The sequence below is a fragment of the Lontra canadensis genome, unplaced genomic scaffold (genome assembly GCF_010015895.1).
Source record: "Lontra canadensis isolate GAN:19392208 unplaced genomic scaffold, GSC_riverotter_1.0 scaffold37, whole genome shotgun sequence".
NCBI classification, from domain to species: Eukaryota; Metazoa; Chordata; class Mammalia; order Carnivora; family Mustelidae; genus Lontra; species Lontra canadensis.
In genome coordinates this window covers 18,240,767-18,262,283 of record NW_022631031.1, presented here as the reverse complement: position 1 = coordinate 18,262,283, position 21,517 = coordinate 18,240,767, and the positions used below count along the sequence as shown (strand labels likewise).

At 40.3% G+C, this 21,517-nt stretch overlaps 1 protein-coding gene across 9 annotated transcripts in view; it reads right to left on the bottom strand.

Moving 5' to 3' along the window:
• Positions 1–21,517, bottom strand: part of NCOA2 (nuclear receptor coactivator 2) — a 292,692-nt gene that overhangs the window by 26,350 nt on the left and 244,825 nt on the right. For 8 of the 9 annotated variants that reach the window (XM_032869220.1, XM_032869226.1, XM_032869221.1 and 5 more), the window contains 6 exons: positions 19,901–20,048; positions 16,916–18,185; positions 9,725–9,935; positions 7,413–7,619; positions 3,933–4,148; positions 617–746 (listed from right to left, as the gene is read on the bottom strand). In XM_032869220.1, coding sequence (XP_032725111.1) covers positions 617–746; positions 3,933–4,148; positions 7,413–7,619; positions 9,725–9,935; positions 16,916–18,185; positions 19,901–20,048 — 2,182 coding nt within the window. The remainder of the gene's footprint in view (positions 1–616; positions 747–3,932; positions 4,149–7,412; positions 7,620–9,724; positions 9,936–16,915; positions 18,186–19,900; positions 20,049–21,517) is intronic. The other variant, XM_032869227.1, reaches the window with a different exon arrangement.

Here is a 21,517-nt window from a genome sequence, read left to right as displayed (position 1 = left end):
TCTCAAAAAACTTTTTCAGTGGTAATGAAAAAGTCTGAATTCTTCAGAGTTTGGAATTTAAGACCTATTACTAATCCCTCTTCTTGCCAAGTCTTCTCGTACTGCCTTTACTATATTAAGTGGTAAAATATATGTTGACAGAAAACTAGACAATTTTCGGTTACCCTAAACACGAGCTGTTTCTGCAGCCTCCAGGCTCTGACTGTGCTGCTTTGACCCGCTGGACTGGATTCCTGCCACCTGCCTCCTGAAGTACATCTTTCCTTCCAGATTGTGAAGCCTTCTCCAACCACTCCGGTTGGACGCTCTTTCCCAATTTATTCCCCTTATGGCATTTATAGTACATACTACTTTCTATTACAGTTATTAATGTACATCTTATTTTCCAACTAAATCATAACTTTTTAAAGACATGCCCTAGGTCTCCCTGATTTTTCGATTTCTCCTTCTCTATACCCTCTGTCCAATAACTGATGACCTAGTCTGAATACATGAAAACTGGCCAGGACCAACTGTTTAGAAGAAAAAGAGTAACTTCCGGCAGAGGTCTAAAGTAACTTCCAGATCTCACCATGAACCACGATTCTCTTGGATTTCCTGGGTGCTCAGGACTTACCTGTTTTGGCCGGCAAAGGATGCCTGGTCTATAGGCAGGATGCTTTCGGGCCACGGGGCAGTCTGATTTGGAGGAGCTTGTTGTTGGCTGTACTGAGGTCCCCCCATGTTCATCTCTAATTCAGATGGCCCTGAAAAGACAGAAGACAAAAAGCCAAAAACTTCACAACTTGTCATCAGGGAAGTGCCTATTTCTGCTACGTAATATAAAGTGAAGTACCTGGTTTACATAAAGTGAAAAAGACAGATGCAATGATCATTAGGTGAAAATAAGAAGACTGAATTTTTGGTCTGAAACAGAAACAAAGGCAATGAATATCAAGGCCTATCACCCACTTAGGCAATATCTAGAATGCCAGCGGTAAACTTTTTATAGTCTTTTTTTTTTTTTTTTTTTTTGAGAGAGAGCGAGCAAGTGGGTGCGGTGAAGGGGCAGAGGGAGAGGGAAAGAATCTCAAGCAGGCGCCCTACTGAGTACAGAGCCCTTTGGGAGTGAGGTGGGTGGAGTGGGGGGCTCAATCTCATGACCTGAGCCAAAATCAAGAGTCAGAGCCTTAACCAATGAACCAGCCAGGCGCCCCAGCACCCTGACCCTGTAGTTTTGTTGATGTGGGTTATATCTTATTGATACTTACTGTATGGGGAATTAACATTGGAAAATAGAAGAAAACAATTATTCACTCATTTAAAATAATTATAAGGGCGCCTGGGTGGCTCAGTGGGTTAAGCTATTGCCTTCGGCTCAGGTCATGATCTCGGGGTCCTGGGATAGAGTCCCGCATCAGGCTCTCCGCTCAGCAGGGAGCCTGCTTCCCTCTCTCTCTCTCTGCCTACTTGTGATCTCTCTCTGTCAAATAAATAAGTAAATCTTTAAAAATAAATAAACAAATAAAATGATTACAATAAATCCACTATATGTTAACATAAACAAGCTTTTTTGGTTTGTTTTTTAAAGATTTTATTTACCTATCTGACTGAGAACGAGAAAGCAAAGCAGGGGGAGGGGGCAGAAGGAGAGGGAGAAGCAGGCTTCCCACCTAGCAGGGAGCCCAACTCGGAGCTTGAACCCAGGACCCCGGGATCATGACCTGAGCAGAAGGCAGTCGCTTAACCAACTGAACCATCCCAGTGGCCCCGAACAAGTTTTTTAAACAAGAAATGGAAAAAACCCTATTATTGGCATTGTTTCAGACTTTGGAAAATCACTTTAATGTCTGGATTGATAGAGGAGAGCCAGACAGAGACTACTACGTGCTCCCACATTCCCCCTACGGCGGTAGCGCACAGCATGTAAATTCCAGAACTCGACTGTATGCTTGTGAGAGGCGAGAGTGAAGACGGCCAGGAGGGTCTCAGGATTATTACGGAACTGAGCTTTTATGTTAACTGTCATTCAGTTAGCTCTTCCTGAAGAGAGAGGGTGGAACAGAAAGCAAGCCCAGACAACTCAGATGTGCTCTCTCTTAGAAGTTCTTTTTAGAGGTTTAAAGCTAATGGGTGACATGAGCTTTTCAGTGATTTTTTTGTTACCACCATCTGCAGACCTGTCTTTCACTACAACAGATAATTTTCTGTTGAGTTTAGGGCTTTTTTGAATTTGTTAAAAATCAGAGAAATTCAGCAACACAATACACAGCTCAAAGGCCAGGTGAGGTGTCCTCTAGTAAAGAAACACAGAGAATAAATTAAATTTCTGGATATAAGGGACTTATTAATTATGATATTTATTTATTCTTTTCTTTTGTATTTCAAGCAACCTCCATACCCAACATGGGGCTCAGACCCACGATCCTGAGTTCACGAGTCACATGCTCTACCGACTGAGCCAGCTAGGTGCCCTTAATTATGACATTTAAATGAATAAATCAATATATTAAAAGATTTCCCAGCTTAATTCTGGATGAAAATCTGGTCATTTTTAGCACTGTTCCATAGAAGTCTCAAATTATATGAATTATGTTTGGAAACCACTCATTAATTCGAAGTACATTCTCCGCAGAAAGGCTATCTGAATGTCACCTCTCAGAAACCTGCCAAAATGTGCTGAGCAATTACACAACTAGGTAGGAAAGCGCAGACCAGAGGTAGGATGAGAATTCTGCATTGTCTTGTCAAAACAATCCTGGTAGCTTTCCGTTAATGATTTAGCTCTTACTCATTGTACCATACCTAAGTATATGACAAAGGACATAAACATTAACTTATCTGAATTATGCTAATGTGCAAGATTTAGAAAAGGTTATTATGTCAATGATTAAGAAAACAATCTCAAGTATGAGTTGTACAGACCATTAACATTTTTTTTTAAGATTACAGTTTTATTGAGGTATAATTGACGTGCCACATAATTCACCCATTTAAAGTATATGACTCAGTGGGTTTTGGTGTATTTGCCGAGTTGTACGACCATTACGACAATGGGGCTTAAAACATTTTTATTCCCCCAAAAAAAAGCCCCATGACCATTAGGAGTCACTCCCCATGTCTCCCATACCCCAAGACCGAGGCAATCACTTCCCTACTACTTCCTCTCCCTAGAGATTTGTCTATTCTGGACACTTTGTACAAATGGTGCCGTATAATGTTTCAAACCATTAATTTTAATAACATGTGAACTGTATCCAAATAAAATTTTAGCTAGCCTCACACTTTATGAGATGTTCTAGAAGACCCTGTAGATGTTCTAGAAGACCCTGTCTAGAAGACCCTGGAAAGTCTGGTTTAATAGTCTAGGATGGTGGCCCCAAGAATCTGCAACTTCAAGTCCTGAGATGATTCTGACGATCACCCAGAGCTAGGAGCCACTGCTGTGACATTAAAATACTTTTTAAAAATAGCATATGTATAACACTCACAGTGTGACACTCCAATTCACTTCCCCCCAAGGTTGAAATGAGATAACTTAATAAAAATAAAACACCACAAATAGAGTTGGTTCTCTAATGTAACTAGAAAGTACAGAGTTCTAGCAAAATCTCCCTTATGACAGCTTGCCATGAGGGGAATCATCTAAACTGCAAATGAAGAGCATATCTTGAAAAAACTTTTGGAGCTGTTACTGTCTTCTCAGAAAGCATGGTGATTAAAAGTACAAAGCACTACAGGGGCGCCTGGGTGGCTCAATTAGTTCAGCGTCTGCCTTCGGCTCAGGTCATAATCTTGGGTCCTGCGATTGAGCCCCATGGCAGGCTCTCTGCTCAGTGGGGGCGCCTGCTTCTCCTTCTCCCTCCATCCCCCCGCCTCCAGCTTGTGTGTGCCCTCTCTCATAAATAAAATCTTAAAAAAAAAAAAAAAAAAAGGCTCTAGAACTACCTTACCTATATTCATGACCTGAGACTGAAGCATCTGTCTTGGGCCAGGCTGGCTGTTGGGTCTCATGGGGAGGCTGGCTGTTGGGTTCCGAATCATCCCTCCTTGGATTGGCCGGTTCATGGCACTGGTGGTAGCAGCACAGGTGACTCTCACCGCAGAACTCTGTGGTGCCCATTCCCCAGACGGCATAGCGGGCCGGGGAGGATTGCTACCCACCATTCCTGCAGGCAAGCCAAAGGGAACAGACATGGAGTAACTGAAAGCAGAGGCAGCATGGAGGAACACCAGATGCTCTTACTCTGTATAAGACAGTCATTCTGTAATACACAGTTAGCCCAACAGGTAACGCCCTCGTTGGGACAGACGCAGACCCTTGGCGAAGAAACAAGAGTTGGCAATTTCTACAGTTTTCAAAGCACAGACTTGCCACTCTTCATGGTTCGGAAAAGCTGTTAAAATTGTTCCCATATGTACTTAGAAACAGGTGCTGTGGTGTGTGGATAACCCCAACTTCCTTCCTCAGGAAGTGAATCACATTAGCTGATCTACACGTCAGTGCTTTACTTTCCAAAAGGGAGGTGAGGGCGAAGAGAAACAAGGTTTAAGCTGGTCATCAATACTCTAGTTATAAATCCAAATCCCAGAACGGCCCATAAAAGCTGATGTCACATCTTTAAATCCTCAGATCCCTTTCGGAGTACTATCATTTGTTAAGCTTCGAAACTGACCATGGTAGCCTCTAAAACATGCAGAAATTACAGGACCTTTCTACCACAGTTTTTTATATCCAACGCAAGGGAACTCCCACTTCTAGGGAACTTCAGCATACTTGGACCACCACATTCCTGATCACATAGGTCTAGAATGGCTTAGGGCAGACTGGTAAAAATCTTCTTATACTTGAGATATTATCAGTTAGTGGGCCACACTTAACAGTAAGAGCACAATACTCCAGGCAGGAGCGAGTGTTCGCTCTCTCTGGCCTGGCCCCGCTGACAGCGGCCAAATATTGGCTAAAGGGGAAAACCTCCAAGTGAGAACCCAGCATTTTGAAATGTTTAATGATGGGTCTATAAAAGTCTTGCTTTCATGATGGGGCGCCTGGGTGGCTCAGTCGGTTGAACATCTCCCTTTGGTTCAGGTCATGATCTTGGGGTCCTGGGATCAAGCCCTGTGTTGGGCTCCCTGCTCAGCCGGAGTCCGTGCTCCCTCTGCCTCTCCCTACCACCGCTCATGCTCTAGTAAGTAAATAAAATCTTAAAAAACAAACAAACAAAAACTTCTGCTTTCAAATAGATGGCTTGCTTTCATTTACTTGAATTACGATAACTAAAAATGGGGTATATTTAAGAAACGGAGAGAACATGTATTGTGGGTTGCTTTTCACTGGTGAAATGAGAATGTGCTATGTTAGGATAATCAGGAATAAAAGGTAATTAATCTGACTGAAAAAGAACAATATTATAGTACCATATATTTTAAAAACCATTTGAAGATTAAATTTGAACCACACAGTGTATTATGGGAGAACAGGTATTGTATTTTTCAGAAAATCTGGTCTCTAAATAATGTAACAAGATTACAGCAAGTCCAGAAAGCAGAAGGAAAAATGACCTGCAATTCAACAATATTCCTGCAATTATAGTAACTGGGGACTCAGTCTCTTTCAGACTTTTTCTTTTCTGAAGCAAATCACAGGCATTATATGATCTTCAGAGTCTAGACATCAGTGATCTCTGGCGGCCCAAATTTCAAAACAGGTATACCCCTGAATTCCTCCAAGAACTCAGAGCTTCTTGTGTTCTCCTAATAAGGAGGCACTTCTTTTTTTAATTAAAAAAATTTTTTTTAAAATTTATTTAACAGACAGAGATCACAAGTAGGCAGAGAGGCAGACAGAGAGAGCTCCCTGCTGAGCAGAGAGCCCGATGTGGGGCTCGATCCCATGACTCTGGGATCATGACCCGAGCCGAAGGCAGAGGCTTTAACCCACTGAGACACCCAGGTGTCCCTAAGGAGGCACTTTTAATAAGCCACTGGCTCCTCTGGTGTTATAGACTGTTGCAGAGAGCAGTATTTTTTTAAAGATTTAAAAAAAAATTTTTTTTTCATTTCATTTCATTTTATTTCTATTTATCTGAGAGAGAGAGAGAGAGAGAGCACGAACAGGAGGAACAGCAAACAGAGGGAAAGGGAGAAGCAGGCTCTGGACTGAGCAAGGAGCCCGATGCGGGGCTCAACCCCAGGACCCTAGAATCATGACCTGAGCCAAAGGCAGCCGCTTAACCGACTGAGCCACCCAGGAGTCCCAAGCAGTATTTTGTTTATATAAATCAACACTTTATCTTCAATTATAAAATTAATACGGCCCTTATTTCTGTGGATATATAAAGTAGCGGAGTAGTCAGTGCCTGGCACATATGGTAGGCGCCCAATAAATATTTGTTGAAGGAATCAATGATTTTAATAGAGCACGGTACACATTTCCCCATGAACTGCATCAATACCCGAAAACAAATAAATCCAAGTTTTCCCCTTAAAATGAACTCTCATTTTCAGTTAGCTGTCTAAAATGGCAATGTGTATACAGAGATTACACAACTAAGCTAAAAGAAAAAAAAAAAAGAATACAAATTCTTTTTATAATATCTATTTCCTCCAATGCCTTTTTCCTGAGTACTTCATTTTGCCAAAGAAGAAGGCTATGAATTGTGAGGCCTTCATTAGGAAACTTGGCATTCTGCTACTAGGTCTGTGATAAACAGATAGGGGGGACAGGACATGGTGGGAATAGCAATCATTGTTGCTGAGATGATTTCTAGCCTTCATTAGATGGAAGTTGGGGAACGTGGTAGCTGTGAGGATACGGACTACCACTTAGCAACTGTGCAGGGGCAACATGGCAGACACCTGAAGTTATAGCAAGCCAAGGTCCAAACAAGATCACAGGCAAAGTCAACCATCTTCAAAAGGGGAGCCCTGGACCTGGTACTCATAGACCGAGCATATTACCATGTAAAGTTCTTTATTTTTAATTAATATTTTTCTGAAGAAATGTATCATTTATAAGTATGAAAAGCTGGCTGCATTTTAAACTTTCATTCTGAAATTCTCCGAAAACAAATCATCAATTGATAGGAAGTTTTAAAGATTATCAGCAGATTACATGAGATGCCAGCAACCACCAAATTATTTTACACAGAACACTATAATGTCTAGAACAGTAAACTGGAATAGAAGATATCAGCCTAGGCTATAGGATTAAAGTTAGAAACTTCGTCAAAGAAATGATCACAGCTCACTGGAATGCTTCCCAATGCTTCCATACCACTCTCCCAGTAAAAGTCTGTAGAACTTTCTTACCTTCTATATTAGTTTCTAACATAAAAAAATTCATTTGAAAAATCCTACAAGTTTGATGTGGATGAATGCATCATTAAGTGAAATAACCCACCAAGAAAGTAACAGTGCATTTGAGCCCTTACCTGTGCTACTGTTCCCTAAATTTCCTTGGTTTCCTATCATCCCTTGATTACCCATCATTCCTGGCTGAGGTATCACTGAGTAGGGACTACTGTTTCTGATTGGTGGGAAAGGTCCAGCACCAGTTGGGCTTTGCAATGTGATGTCAAGTGGTAAATTCTGGTTTGGCAATAACCTGCCCAGTTGCCCTGGTCGTGGGTTATTAAAAGCTAAGGAGAAAACAAATGAAAATTGAAGGTTAATATAGGATAATGGAAAAGAACAGCAACAGAAGCAGTCTTCAGGGAAAATGCTGTCTGTAACGTATCAAAGATATGCCCATCAGGGACCAACTGCCTATTAAAGAGAAGAACTCACGGATACCAAAACCATATGCAACATCAAAATGTGGACTCGTAATCGAATCAACAATTCTCTTATTTGACTCTTAACAATTTTGCAGAAAGAGAGGAAAAAACCTGCGTGTCTTTTCCCATGTGTTTTCTTCCCCAACACTAATCTCTAACATGTAGTCATATTTGCTAGGTAAAATGCTCAGATGGCCCTGTCCATTTGTGCCACTATCCATCCAAATTTAGGCTCACCGCTTTGTCACAGCGAGGAAGCTAGGAACCGCTCCTGTGGAGAGCGCCAAACCCAGACACGTGGGGTTTGGACGTATCATTTCTTAACTGGACTTTCCTGGGAGTAGAATTAGGTTAAAAGCATCTATTTGCCTTGGAAGTTAAAATCTTTTAAGTGTGAACTCTGCCTCCTGAAGTCAGTATTAAAGCTTTAGGGCCCTGTTTAATCTTCTAAATACAGCTTCTTTAAATTCTGGACACATTTAGATTTGAAAGGATTCCTATGGGTGGCTGGTAAGAATCCACTGTGAGGTGTGCACTGCATTGTACTGTCACAGAGACAACCAATAATTTGATGAACATGATTAAATTTTAAAAGTATACAGATACTATAAATAACAGTTTATAGAGCTACTTTGTTAAATAATATCAAGTATTTTATTTTTACTGACTTACATAAACATAGTATGAAACAGAACATTCAGAATAAATAAGTTCTTAACAATTAGTAACAGAAATAAAATATTTAGAAGAATTAGGGCTCGGAATGGAAATAGTCTACGCTTAATCACGACTCCCTCAGGTTTAGCTCTCTGGTTAGCACTCAGTAATCTGATTACCATCAGGAGGTACAAACAGAGGAGAAAGCGTGAGTTCCCACGCCGCCCTTCATTAATGCCTCTGATTAATGAGCATAAGCTCTCAAGTGTGCTTCTTACTCACTCCCCAGCTCTTTGACCGTGAGCGCCCATGGTCCAGAAGTACCTTCCATTCCTCAAGAAATACAAAGGTTTGAGAGATGATAACAAACACCAACTATTTTGTTTTACCCGTTTCAGAATCATTAAGAATTACTTGAGAAAATACCTAGTGACTAAAGATGTTTTGTGAATTGGTTGATGGTTGCCGTTTCTGGTTTGAGAACAAAGGCTGAGCACTCAATCAGACTGTACTCAATGAGGGAAAAATCATTCTGTCTACCAAATTCACACTAAGGACGTCATTTATGTTTGTATAAGTTACGTCTCTTTGTACAGGAAAGATATTTTCTTCCACTCACAACTGTTGGACAACTTCAGGTAATTATTGAGCTTGTAAACTAAGTGATTCTGGTGAACAAAGAATTCATCTTAAACTCACAAAAATCTAAAATAAAAAGAATAAATGAAGAAAAAATGTATTTTCTCAATAGTCTAAGGTCTCCAAGCTTTATATCAAATTCGTTAGTGTGCACTTAGAAAACATGTATGATAAAGTTCCATTCAAACTGACATTTCTAAGATTATTTCTAAGAGACGGGATAAGGTATTTTTAATGTGTGTAGCCCATTTATTAAGATTAAATATTAAGAATTTTTAAGAGCATTTTATTCCTAAAAAGTCAGCCTTTCTTATTTTCTGTATTTAAAGTATCCAGTTCTATACTAAAACACATAAAAGTCTATTTTAAACTCCATTTCTGAAGGCAGTAGAAAAATAAAGGGAAACACGACAACCATCCAAAGAACTTTATCTATGTAGGTCAGTCTCACTCGGGCGCTGATGAAATGAACTGCACGAGAATGCTGGAAAGCCCTGTTCACTGGAGACCAATTTGAAAGGCGTTTTGAACAACCTGGACAGTAGATGGTGCTATTGGATCACAGAAACCTTGAAGTGACTAAGCTGTTTGTATCAGATTTTAATAATCACTGTTTCTAATGGTGATTATATGGGAATTTCTTGGCATAACCACCAATATCGCATACTCACTGCTCTGTGAAATTCGCAATGCTGTTTTCTGGGCTCCAACAGGTGCGACAGGACTGTTTTCGGCTGTGAGTTGCATGAGGTCATTGATGATGGCTTGCTTGTCAACTGATCCAGCAGGGGCGCCTGGCCTCGTGTCTGGGAAAAGCTGTGGTAATTGACTATTCTGCAAATCATCCAAAATCTCCTCCAAGTTGTCCAGCTCACTGCCAGGCTGCAGTTAACAAACAGAAGAGTTTATCCCGTTCCACCCTGAGAGTGGGCACCCCAGCCCCAACTGCAATTACAGACCCAGCTGGCCCGAGGCACCACCACAGCCACGCAAAGGACGCGGACACATGTGAGGACCTCTGGCCTAATGAGGGGCTTGATCATCTTTTAAAAAATAACTGACAAAGGCCAAATAACTTTAATTTCTTAGTCCCCTATTTCCTCATCTAGAAGAGTTGTGACTGAATTAGAAAGCTCCCTTCAGTGCTGTGCTTCATGGGCAATGTATAAATTCCCCTTTATTGTATGCTAATAATAATAATAATAATGTATGCTAATAAATAATCAGTTATAATAATAAATGATTATAATAATAATCAGTCATGAGTATATGTATATTTCTGATTAACTCTGAGTATACTGGACTTAAGAGTCCAGGTCTAGGTTTTATGGTTAACTCTAAGAAATAACAACAATGAAAAACTGGTTAAAAAAATTATCTAAATGTACACTACATCAGTATTTTGTAGGTGGTCATTTCCTTCTAGGACTTTTTTTTTTTTTAGGGGGGGGGTGGTAAAATGCAAAATAAGCAAAAAATCAGCTCAAAGTCACCATGAATAGTTACACGCTGCCTTTTCAATTTGACTGGTGTTTTTTTTCCTGCTCGCACTTTCAGTTTCAAATGCCACTAGCTCTCTCAGTCAGTCACCAGCTTAGGTGACAAAATGTAGGGAAGCAGGATACAAACATGGGTGTCCCCATACACGGCATCTATTAACCTGACTTCACAGAAGGCAGAACAGGGTTTCCTAGGGCTTTTCCTTCTACAGAAGTCATTTCATTTCAATGACCAACATCAAAATAATAAGGTACGTATTACCACTATCTCACACCTACTACTTTTCCTCCAGAAGACTCAACTTATTTTATATTCTTTTAAGTAGAATCTATCAGGCAGTGCCAACCACACAAGAAAAGGAAGACGTTAAATGTTAGAAGTCGTTTCTAATGAAGAAAGTGCTGATCTCTTGGATGTGTAGGTGGAAACCAGAAGTTATGTAATTCCCCCAAAGTCACTGGATGGACTCGGAATCCTTGACCGTGACTATTTTGTCCACCCAGGGCATTCAGATAGAATTGTTTACACCTGATAGGAGGTCTGCTTGAAGCAAAATGCACCACAGTTTTGTTTTATATAATTCCTATTCCCCATGCAAAGGTTGAATTTACTAAGGTTTTCTGCAATTTATGGCACATGTATTACCTGTATGAGAAGTCTTACTGGCCATGTTTCTCAAGTTAGGAAAGAGAAACTGAAGTGACATTTTACTTGATTCCTTCTTCAGAGTCAACTAGCTTAGTAATAACCTAAAGATCCACTTTTGAGGAAATTCCCAGTGTGTTCCTGGGGCAATCACAAGACCATTTTCTAGTTTAGTTTAGCCACCCACTTCCAACAAAAGATGGAGGCATCAAATATGGGAACGATACCTCTTAGGTAAGGGCTGGGCTCTGAAGTCAGCATCCTAAAGTATAGACAGAGAGATAAAATGAGACACCTCACTGTACACCTGTGTCCCCTCCAAGGACAACACAGTCAGTTTCTCCTCCGGAGAGGAAACACAAAGCTGTTTTCTCAGCTGAGTCCTAAACAGTGTAGTGTGTAGCGTGTAGAGGCTGTGCTGCTTTTAAAAACACGTAGCTACATGTTCACGCTGTTAGAGCCACAGGAGAACCCACACCCAGTGAACTCTTGTCACCCTCCTCATGATCACTCTGCTAGGGTACGTACTGATGGGGTATAATGGTGGGCAGAACTGCTCACACTACTTAACCACTTCGTTGCTGCCCCCTTCCTTTCTTCTGAATGTGTATACAGGATTTTGTGCAAGTTAAATGTACAAATAAAGTGATTCCACTGCAAATCTATCTTGATCATGTTTTACTGAATACAAAAGGTATAAACATCAGCATGAACATTTATTGTCCTCCAAGGAAAGTTCCTGGAACATAGTCATGGACACTCAGTCAATTGAATGAATTCCTTTAACCATATTATCCTGTGATTTAAGAAAATTTTTCATGATCAACTAAATTTCTCATAGAAATTCCTATAATTGCCATTATTTTCTCAGAAAAATACTTAAGAATGTGTAATAAATACCCTTGCAATTGTATCATTAAAATAACTATAGACATAAGAAAGAAGTTCTAATAAAATGAAATTTATTGCTGTCCTATGAAACCAAGTTTCCCTACTATGCTGCTGCCTTGTCTAGAGCATTTTATTATTTATTTATTTATTTATTTTTTAAAAGATTTTATTTATTTATTTGACAGAGATCACAAGTAGGCAGAGAGGCAGGCAGAGAGAGAGGTGGAGGCAGGCTCCCTGCGGAGCAGAGAGCCCGATGCGGGGCTCGATCCCCGGACCCTGGGATCATGACCTGAGCTGAAGGCAGAGGCTTAACCCACTGAGCCACCCAGGCGCCCCTGTCTAGAGCATTTTAAAAAGTGGTCCTTGAGGAAGCTCACTGTGTGTGTGGCAGAGGGGTGGGGGGGAGTTGGGGGTGAAGGAGGAGGAAGGAAGGGGTGAGTAAGTAATAAACTGCTTCTTGAGAAAGCTTTGCATATTGCCTTGGATGAGAAACAGCCAAAATAAAAAGGTTCATATAAACAATAATAAATATAAAGTATATTATTACCCTCAATAGATGCTCTTATATTTGCCCCCAATCCCATTTATGTGTAGGAGAAAGTTTTTACAATGTAGATTAACAACAGCCTGTGTCTAGACTCCTATCTTTCCTTTTTACCTTGACTCTTATCACACAAATAAAATTATACTTTAAACCATGTCCATCAAACAGAAAGATAACTATCATCATAGTTTCAAAGAGTTCTATCAACAAGATTCGTGATTCTTCCTTTGTAATCTACTCTTGTGTCTAATATAATGAACTGAAAATAAGTCTAAACATTATACATATAAAATGTTAAAATATATTTGGATGGCTTGGGTGCCTAGGTGGCTCAGTTGGTTAAACCTCTGCCTTCGGCTCAGGCCATGATCTTGGGGTCCTGGGATCAAGTCCCACGTCTGGCTCCCTGCTCAGTGGGGAGTCTGTCCCCCTCTTCTTCTGTCCCCCACCCCTAGCTTGTGCTCTCTCCCTCTCTCAAAAAACAAAATCTAATAAATTATTTGGATGGTTTAAATCAATTTATTGGTTTTTCAAGTTCAAATAATTAGAAAATTTAAAATCCAATGTTTTCCTTGGTTGATTTTTATTTTTTCAAAAAGCATGTATTATAAAAAAGCAGGTATTAAAAACTGATTTCCAAATTTTAATCTCTGCCATTTTAATTGCTGACCAGATTCAACTGGGGGATCAGTCTAGTTCCGACAAGTAACTGAACACTTTTTTGTCTTAAGAAAGCCACGTGGGCACTTCTTGTTTTCATATTCAAAAGAAATTGGTTCTTTGGATCCCCATAACTATGGGCATTATTTGAATTCTCTCAGCTCTCCATCAGAAGAATACATTATGTAATTTTCCCCACTAGAGATAATATTGTTTTGCTTGTGTTTATTTCTTGTTAATTTCTGGAGTACACATTTAACATTCATCAGATTGTCTTAAGTATGCTTTAAATGTTCTTCATCAAGGACATAAAATTCAGAATGTCTATTATAACCCGTTTGCCTGTTTGGCAATAAAATCTGACAATTATGGAATTTTCTTCTGTAGTCATGTAAGTTTTAGAAGGGATAGATTTGATCACATTAAGTTTCTGATCAAATATTACAGCCCCCCCCGCCGCCGCCAATTCTTTTAAGCTTTAATTCTCACCGAAAGTTCTTCTAGTCCATGTCTACTTTGTTAGGCATTTTCTTCACAAGACAAAAAGATTAATGCCTTCCTTTAAAATGCTTTGCCAAGATTCTTCAAAGTTTTGCTTAGGCATCTATTCGAATGCTCAAATTAGCCACATCAATTTGAATAGTTAGTTTAAACTATTTCAGGCAGAAAATGAGTCAGAAAGATTTTTATAAAAGTTCTACAAAATGAAAATTGGACTTGATTTCTTTAATTTTTCATTTTTCTGGTTTTATGAATTTTTCATGTGTCAAATCAACTTGTTCTCTGAAGGAAATATAAAGAGCACATGCATTTTAATAACATAAGTATTTTAATAAGTTACAAAACATCCTTTCAAAAATTTAAATAAAAAGTGTAATTTTACCACACTGGCCTAACATAAAATTGTTTAAAAAAAATGGTGAAATTTATAAAAGACGGTAATATAAATATACCCCATTTGGAGGGAAATTTTCAGGACACTGCCCATTTAAAATATGGTTTGCCTTTCTAGTGGAGTGAAATAACAACATGTTCCTTTTAGAAGATTTCTAGGCCCTCATTATAACTGGCCCAGTAGCATTAGAAAGAACCTAAGACTATCAACATGCCCACTGGGTAAGTAAGTATGTAACTTGAAAGTCGGTAAACATATTGGAAAATTTTCAGTTACTGCTTCCTGTTGGTGACGAAACGCCATAGAAACAAATGTTGTTTAAATACTCTGCCCAGTAAGGAACACTATTTTAGGTATAACAGCCCCATCGAAGTACTTCCTGTCCTTAATAAGTTATAGGTAGCTTAAATACACACTCGGTTAATGGCTCTTTTCTGAGTCAAAATAACACGACAGTTGAGTGTAGAATTCAGGCTCCCTAACAGTTTATCTCATTAAATAAAAAACTCGAATTCCCCTGAAATGAAAGAAAAACTTTAACAAACTGGTACAGCAGTTAAAAGGAGATACAATTAATCTGTTTTGGGAATAGAGAAGGAGAGCAGGAGGTAAAAGAATCACTGTTTTTTCCTTAAAGTAAGTCATTCTGACTTTGATCTAAATTTAGGTAATGCATACTTCCTGTGGTAACTTTTCTTTTCAAGTTGCAATGTTTTCAATGTTAAATTTTCTCTGAAGCAGTATTTTTTGGTGGAGTTTTATTTTTAAATGGGAGTGAATGGAGGGTGAGACCAGGGACTGGGTTTCATTAAGAAAAAAAATTGTATGTGTATGTGTGTGTACACTGCTTTTCGGTCCATCCAAAATAACAGATTTGTGCTCATGTTCCTAGGTAAGATGATTTTGATTAGAAAAATGTTTCTCCTAAACAACAATTAGAAATGGCAAGTGACTCAAAGTCTTAAAAAAAAAATTCTTTTTCTGTGTGTGTCAGTTTCTTGTCTGAAGTTAGCGTCATCACACACTAAATATAGACATGCCAAACAGTGTCCCCCTTCCCTGACCCTCTAAGTCCCTTGGGCCTCAGGCCTGGGAATGAAATAAATTCTGCGTATGGAGGGAGGGGCCGGCCACTTAGCCAGGGAGCTAAGGTGGCCCTCATGAGTCACCCTCTTGCCCTCTAGCATGTGTTAGGGAGATCTGGGGGACAGTATCTGTGCCTGCCACCCACTCTGTATATTCTAATCTAGTAAACCTCAACACTGACAGTCATCAATAAAGCTTCACCTACACTTAATCCAAGGTATTGCTCCTAACTTTCTGCTGAAAGAAACTCTTGAGTTTCCCCCACTTAACAGATTTCACGGCATTACAGAAGAGCTGTATTGTCAAACCCTCCACTAACGTCTACGTTCCAGGGTTAATTACCAAAGATGATTACAGAATTAAGATGTTTCTCTGGTGAAGGGCACGTAGGTTTAAAAAATCATGTCTGTCTTACAGGAATGTAGCAGCTGCCAAGACATCAAAGTGAAAGAAATGAAGGAAGCTAAGTACTTAGAACCTCGGTGGATGGAGCCCAGCTCTAGGGGTGGGGGTGTTTGGCCTCAGCCTTCCTGATTCCTGCTTTCAATCCTAGCCCTGCCCCTGGGCCAGCCTCCGCTGACTCAGCAGAGTTCAAGACAAAAAAAAAAAAGCAAAAGGAGTGCTGCCCTCTTCTCTCCCCATCCACACCTAGTCCCCACTAAACTCTCCACTTGCAAAACGGATTTCCAGACAAATTAGCAAACCATTTCAAGCAGAAAGGCCGATGTGGCTTCTTCACTTGTTAACAATCAGGACTTAAAAGATTTGAAGTCCAAGGCTGTTCCCAGGGATTAGAAAGCGAGCTGGTGATGCAGGGTGAAGTCCTGGATCATTAACCCAGCCCGACACTGAGTCCCCAGGAAACATCTTATGCCAAACCACTACATGAGAAAGAACTCTTAAAAATAAAAAAGCAAAGAAAAGAATTCTTTAACATTAACCAGAAGGTTCAGCTGACGATAATGAAGGGTGCGATGATATTCATTAGGTTTGAAAACCAAACTCTGATCTTAAATAGAGAGAAAGGTAACCGGGAAATAATTCAATGAAGTCTGTCCTGACAGAGCCAGTTTCAAGGATGTGATTATCTCCGATTCAGGCATCTTCTATTAACAGGGGCAGCAAACTACAGCTGGCCTGTGGGCTAAATTCTGCCCACCACCTGTTCTCCTATGCCCTGAGCTAAGAATGGGTTTACATTTTTTTAATAATAAAAAAAAAAAAAAATCAAAAGAAGAGCATTTTGTGACCCATGAAAACTGTATCAAATCCAAAGATCAGTGTCTGTCAGTAGAATTTTATTAGCTCTCATTTGTTCACATAGTATCTATGGCTGTTTTTCGTACCACAGCGGCAGAGACTGGACAGTCCACAGAGCCTAAAATACTTACCACTGGCCCTTCCTCAAGAGGAAAAAAAAAAAAAAAAGTCAGTCAGCCTACCCCTGGTCGATGGCGATGTCACTTGTTGGCAGAGAGGAGTATCTCGGACAGGGAGCTTCAGTGAGAATGAACTCTGTCTCCAAATACGTACAGCAAAGGAGGAGGCTTATTTCTGTCCCATCACCTGCAGCCTCCCCGTGAAAACCCTTGCTGGGTATGGATTGGCACACCTGAGAGAACACAGGACCCAACTTACCTGCTCACTGGGCTCAAAGCTCATCTCCTCCTTCTCAGTTTTCATAGCTATTAATTTTGTGTTGCTGGCAGGGTCTGTCTTACTGTCCAGTCGCTCAAGTTTGGGGGTTATTTCTGGTAAACCAATATCTTTAGTATCATCTTTGTCTAGCAGGTAGCGAAGTAGTGCATTCTCTTTCTTCTTGGGGCTCACGGGCTCTTGTTTAACAGTCACTTCTGAGCCGGGAGCTGTGCTGTTGGCCTCCTGGCTCAGCTCTTTGCCCGTGGCTTCTGCTGTTAGCTTGGCCAAGTCCACGGGGGAGCTGCTGTCCTGCAAGAGTCTGTGCAAAATCTTATGCTTCTCCTTGAGCGAGGTTCCGTGTGTCGAGCCAGAGCCAGGCAGGCTCGCCGTGGAGTCCTTGTTTGTGTCCGACAGGGAGCTGGATAAGGGCGAAGGCTCCATCTGGTCAGATTTGGTGGTCAGCAGCTGGAGGAGTTTGGTCTGTCCCTTGCTGTCATGCAGCCGATTCTGTCCATCGGCTCTCTCACTGCTCACGGCCTGGGGCATGCTGGAATCGCTGGTCTCCTTCTGCTCTCCCGGATGGCAGCTGCTCTCTGCTTGACCAGGTGTACCTTCAGAGGGCTCCCCATAAAGTCCAAAACAGTCTTTGGAGTCTAAGCTTCCCATCTTGCTGAGTGGGGGAGGATTCATATTAACGGGGGAGTTTTGCAAATTGCCCATTTTTAGGTCTGGTGAAGCCAGCGATGACCCCAGTGAGACCCCGTGCCCCTCGCTGAGGGCCTGAAGTGCGTTGAGGGAGCTGTTGGTGTAGCTATGGCTATTTCCTGTGCTGCTGCAAACTCCCACAGGGGAATGCAAGCTTCCTGCAGGGGAAAACTGACTGGGTGGGATTCGAGGGCTGCCAGCCACTCCGGGGCTCATGCGATGCCGTGGCGAAAGCATGGAGTTGGGCTGTCCTGGATTCATGCCAGGGCTGCTCTGTGAGGGACTGTTCATTTTGAGTGCATAGTTACTACCCTGAGGAGTGGTTGCTTGCATGCTTGACACATGGTTCATTCCCCCGGAACCGCCAAACCTGCCCATGGGCATGCCCATTTGTTCCTTTGGGCCATTGATGGGAAAATTTATATTGCTACCGAGGGTCATGTCCTGACCTGGGTTCCCACTGCACATGGCCTGATGGGCAGGGCTGCTAGAGCTAAGTGGATTCAATGGCTTCCCCATCGCTTGTCCAGTCAGATCCGGATTCATTACACACACATTCTGCTCTCTGTACGATGAGGAGAGAAATATAAAAGGAAATGCATTTAGCAAGTTGTTATTAATTTTTTAAAAAATGAGATGGCCTCTTTTCTTTATAAAAGAACAGACTACATTTACAGGACAGATAATACTTGGATGAAACAATCTGCAATTATGGACAAGACTGAGCACGCATAATTCTGGACCAAGAGGGATGTTTTGCAGTCAACTCATTAAGATGTCTGCGGTTTTACAGAGGAGCTGTCTTTAAATGTGACTACTACTGGATTGAAATCGTAGTTACCAGACAAGACATGAGAGGGGTTCCAATTACATAATATTATCTTTCTCATTACATGGTATATTATCATGGATAACTGAGAACTTGTCCCATCTTCAAGGAAGGACCCTAACAAGCAGAGCTGTCTTCAGTTATCTGCCAAATCACAATTCCTAACAGTAGACACATTTGTAAGCCCAGAGAGCCCTGAGGTATACTACTTGGCTCAAGACGGACAGCAAACTTCAAAACTGGCGGGTGGGGTTGGGGGAGCCCGCCTCAACTAGTAGGAACTCCGCAAGTACTAGAGCCAGTGAAGTTATTGAAAGTATTGTGAATTAGATCACCTTGTCCAACAGAGCCCCTTGCCGGTCAAAGCAAGAGACTCTAGCACAGACCATGTGGGGCCGAACTTTAGAGTGACTGTGCTCTGTGACCTTACCCCCCAACGTCCAGACAACTCCAATCCACTCCCTTACTGGTGACTCAAGGCAACCTTTCTGGGCTAGATGATTTTCCAAGCCCTATGAGCTTTAATTTATAGCCTTGGCAGTCACTTGTGAGTTACCACATGTGTTCACAAATCCAAACAAAACAGGTTTCACAAATCATCAAACATCAGCTTTCACTTAGGGGGGTGAAATCTGGCACATCTGTAATCACTTTCAAATTATTTCAGTTTGAGGTCAGATTTATTAACAGTTGGCAAACAGGGCTGCCTGATTTTTTTAATTCCCAAATAAGAAAGGATACAATCGAGAAGTGTAATACAAGGGGACTCTTTCACCAGAGCAACTTTATGTATCTTCTGATAGTACCTCATAAAGTTTTATACAGTACATACATAAATATTTATGTAAGGCGAAATGTAATCATTTCCCTAAATTTGTGCTCTAAAACAATATAGTTTATGACATTTATTTTAAAATCAACATTCAATTTTCTGTACTGTCATTTTTTAATGGAAATGTTTATTACCTTTCAGTTGAAAGGCTAATGGCAAGAAGTTAACTTAAACCTGAGGGGGAAAAAGCCCTGAAACAAGTCCTCTAAGTAGATATACTTGGAAGTTTCAGATTTCCACGCACAGGAGCAGAAGTCCTGCTAGTGGCTTTCCTACTTCACTGCACATGTCCCCACGGGGGGACGGCCCAACTTCCCTTCCCCTTTAGGCGAGGCCTTCCTGTCAGAGCCCTGTAAGCGGAAGCCTGTGTTCTTCCAGCGGGGTTTTAAAATTCACTAGTATTAAGGCACAAATTCAAGGGATAGCCCTCCTTTGCCGGTATCCCAAGTTGTCTCTTAGTCAGAAGTTAATAGCAACTAAATTTTATATTGTACCTGCGTGCGGCCGATGAACAGACATGTCTAACAAGGCTGAAAAGCTTTAGGGGGATCTGTTGCTTTGGAACCATTTCCTCTTGATTTGGGGAAGGGAAAGAGTGATTTCTTAGAACGAGGATTACCTGTGAAGCATATGTAATGATATTACAAGCTGAGGTTCATTAGTAGTCTGAGAACGGATGAGTTTGCTCTTCGTCTGTGCAGCAACAAGAGTGCCATCGGACAAGGAAAAACGGTAGATTTGACTGAACGCCAATCCTTGTCTCAGCACTGTGGGCAAGCAAGGAAACAGAATTCATGTTTACAAAAAAAAAAAAAAAAAAATCGGGGGGGGGCAGGATAAGACACACTGATAGTAATAACTTTCATTTTCATATATTCCTACTAGCATGTTAACAAGAGTTGGAAATACTATTTCATGATATTGAAATAGTTTAACATTTTAAAAGCACATTTATTTTTTTACTCAAAATACTAATAAATTCAATGTACTGTTTTTTTTTTTTTTTTAAATATGGCTTGGACCCTCGAACTATGTTCTTTTTAAAATCTTCAGTACCATGGTAAAAAAGAGTGTAAACAATTTGTTGGCTTAAAACTAGCTTTGCAATGGTATGTTTAAAATACCAGAAAACAATACAATGCATAAACATAATATCTTTAAAGATTACAATTTGCCTTTAATTTCCTTTTAAACTAATAAAAATATTACAGTAAAATTTATGACATTATATTTTCTGAATATTCATCTTCAAGTTATTACTGTTCATCATCTCATAATACTATCCCCCATTCTGTTTCTCAGTGTGTAAGGAGTATTATTTCTGTGGACGGGACTACAGGAAGTAAGAGATTAACAGTCAGAAAAGTCTCTTCAGAAGAGAAAAAGGCTAAGTAGAAAACCGAAACAATAAAAGTATAATTAGTTTAATTTCTGAATAAAGAATCTGGTGTTTCCATTTTCAAGGCAAGTGAAGAAAATATAACAAATCACCTAGGTTAAAATAATGTCTCTTAAAATAAAATTTCAGATTTATCTTTTAAAACAATACTGCCTATTTAAAAAGAACTTAAAAAAAAAAAGAACATCTCGATTCAGAAAAAAAGTAGACACATAATCTGGTAACCCACTTAAACAATTGTAAGAAAACTACCATGTTTTTATCACATAATCCTCTATACAAATTCTGTAAGTTGAAGAGCTAGCCCCACTAATAGCCAGATAGAGCACATTCATGACTTTACAAAATTGCCACAAGGGAGTGAGGGAGGGAGTCGCTGACACACAGTATGGACTTGGGTTTTTCTTGGTAAAAGTTCACTTTGAGCAATTTCCCTAATGAAACCCCCTCCGCAGTTTCAGTTACATTCAGTGCTTAGGTATTTCTGCCATCAAGTGTTGCATGAAATTACTCAGGAGTGGCGGACCTGGAAATGAATTACTGTGCGTATGTGTATTTTGCGTTTTGCAGTGAGTAGGTTCCTATAAGGCAGAATAAATACAATATTTATAATAGGATTCCTATTTTGAAAAACTTACAATTTTGGAATTTCGTCTGTGATCCCTTAAGATTTTCTATTTCCATCTGGTCTACACCAAACATCTCTACTTAATTAGACATAGTTAAGCATGCACCTGAATTCATTTAGGAAGCTCTTCCATTTAGACACAAACTTGCAGATTTTTACTCAATGTGATTGATTACCTTCCATCTTACCTACTTCATATGTTTGGATGC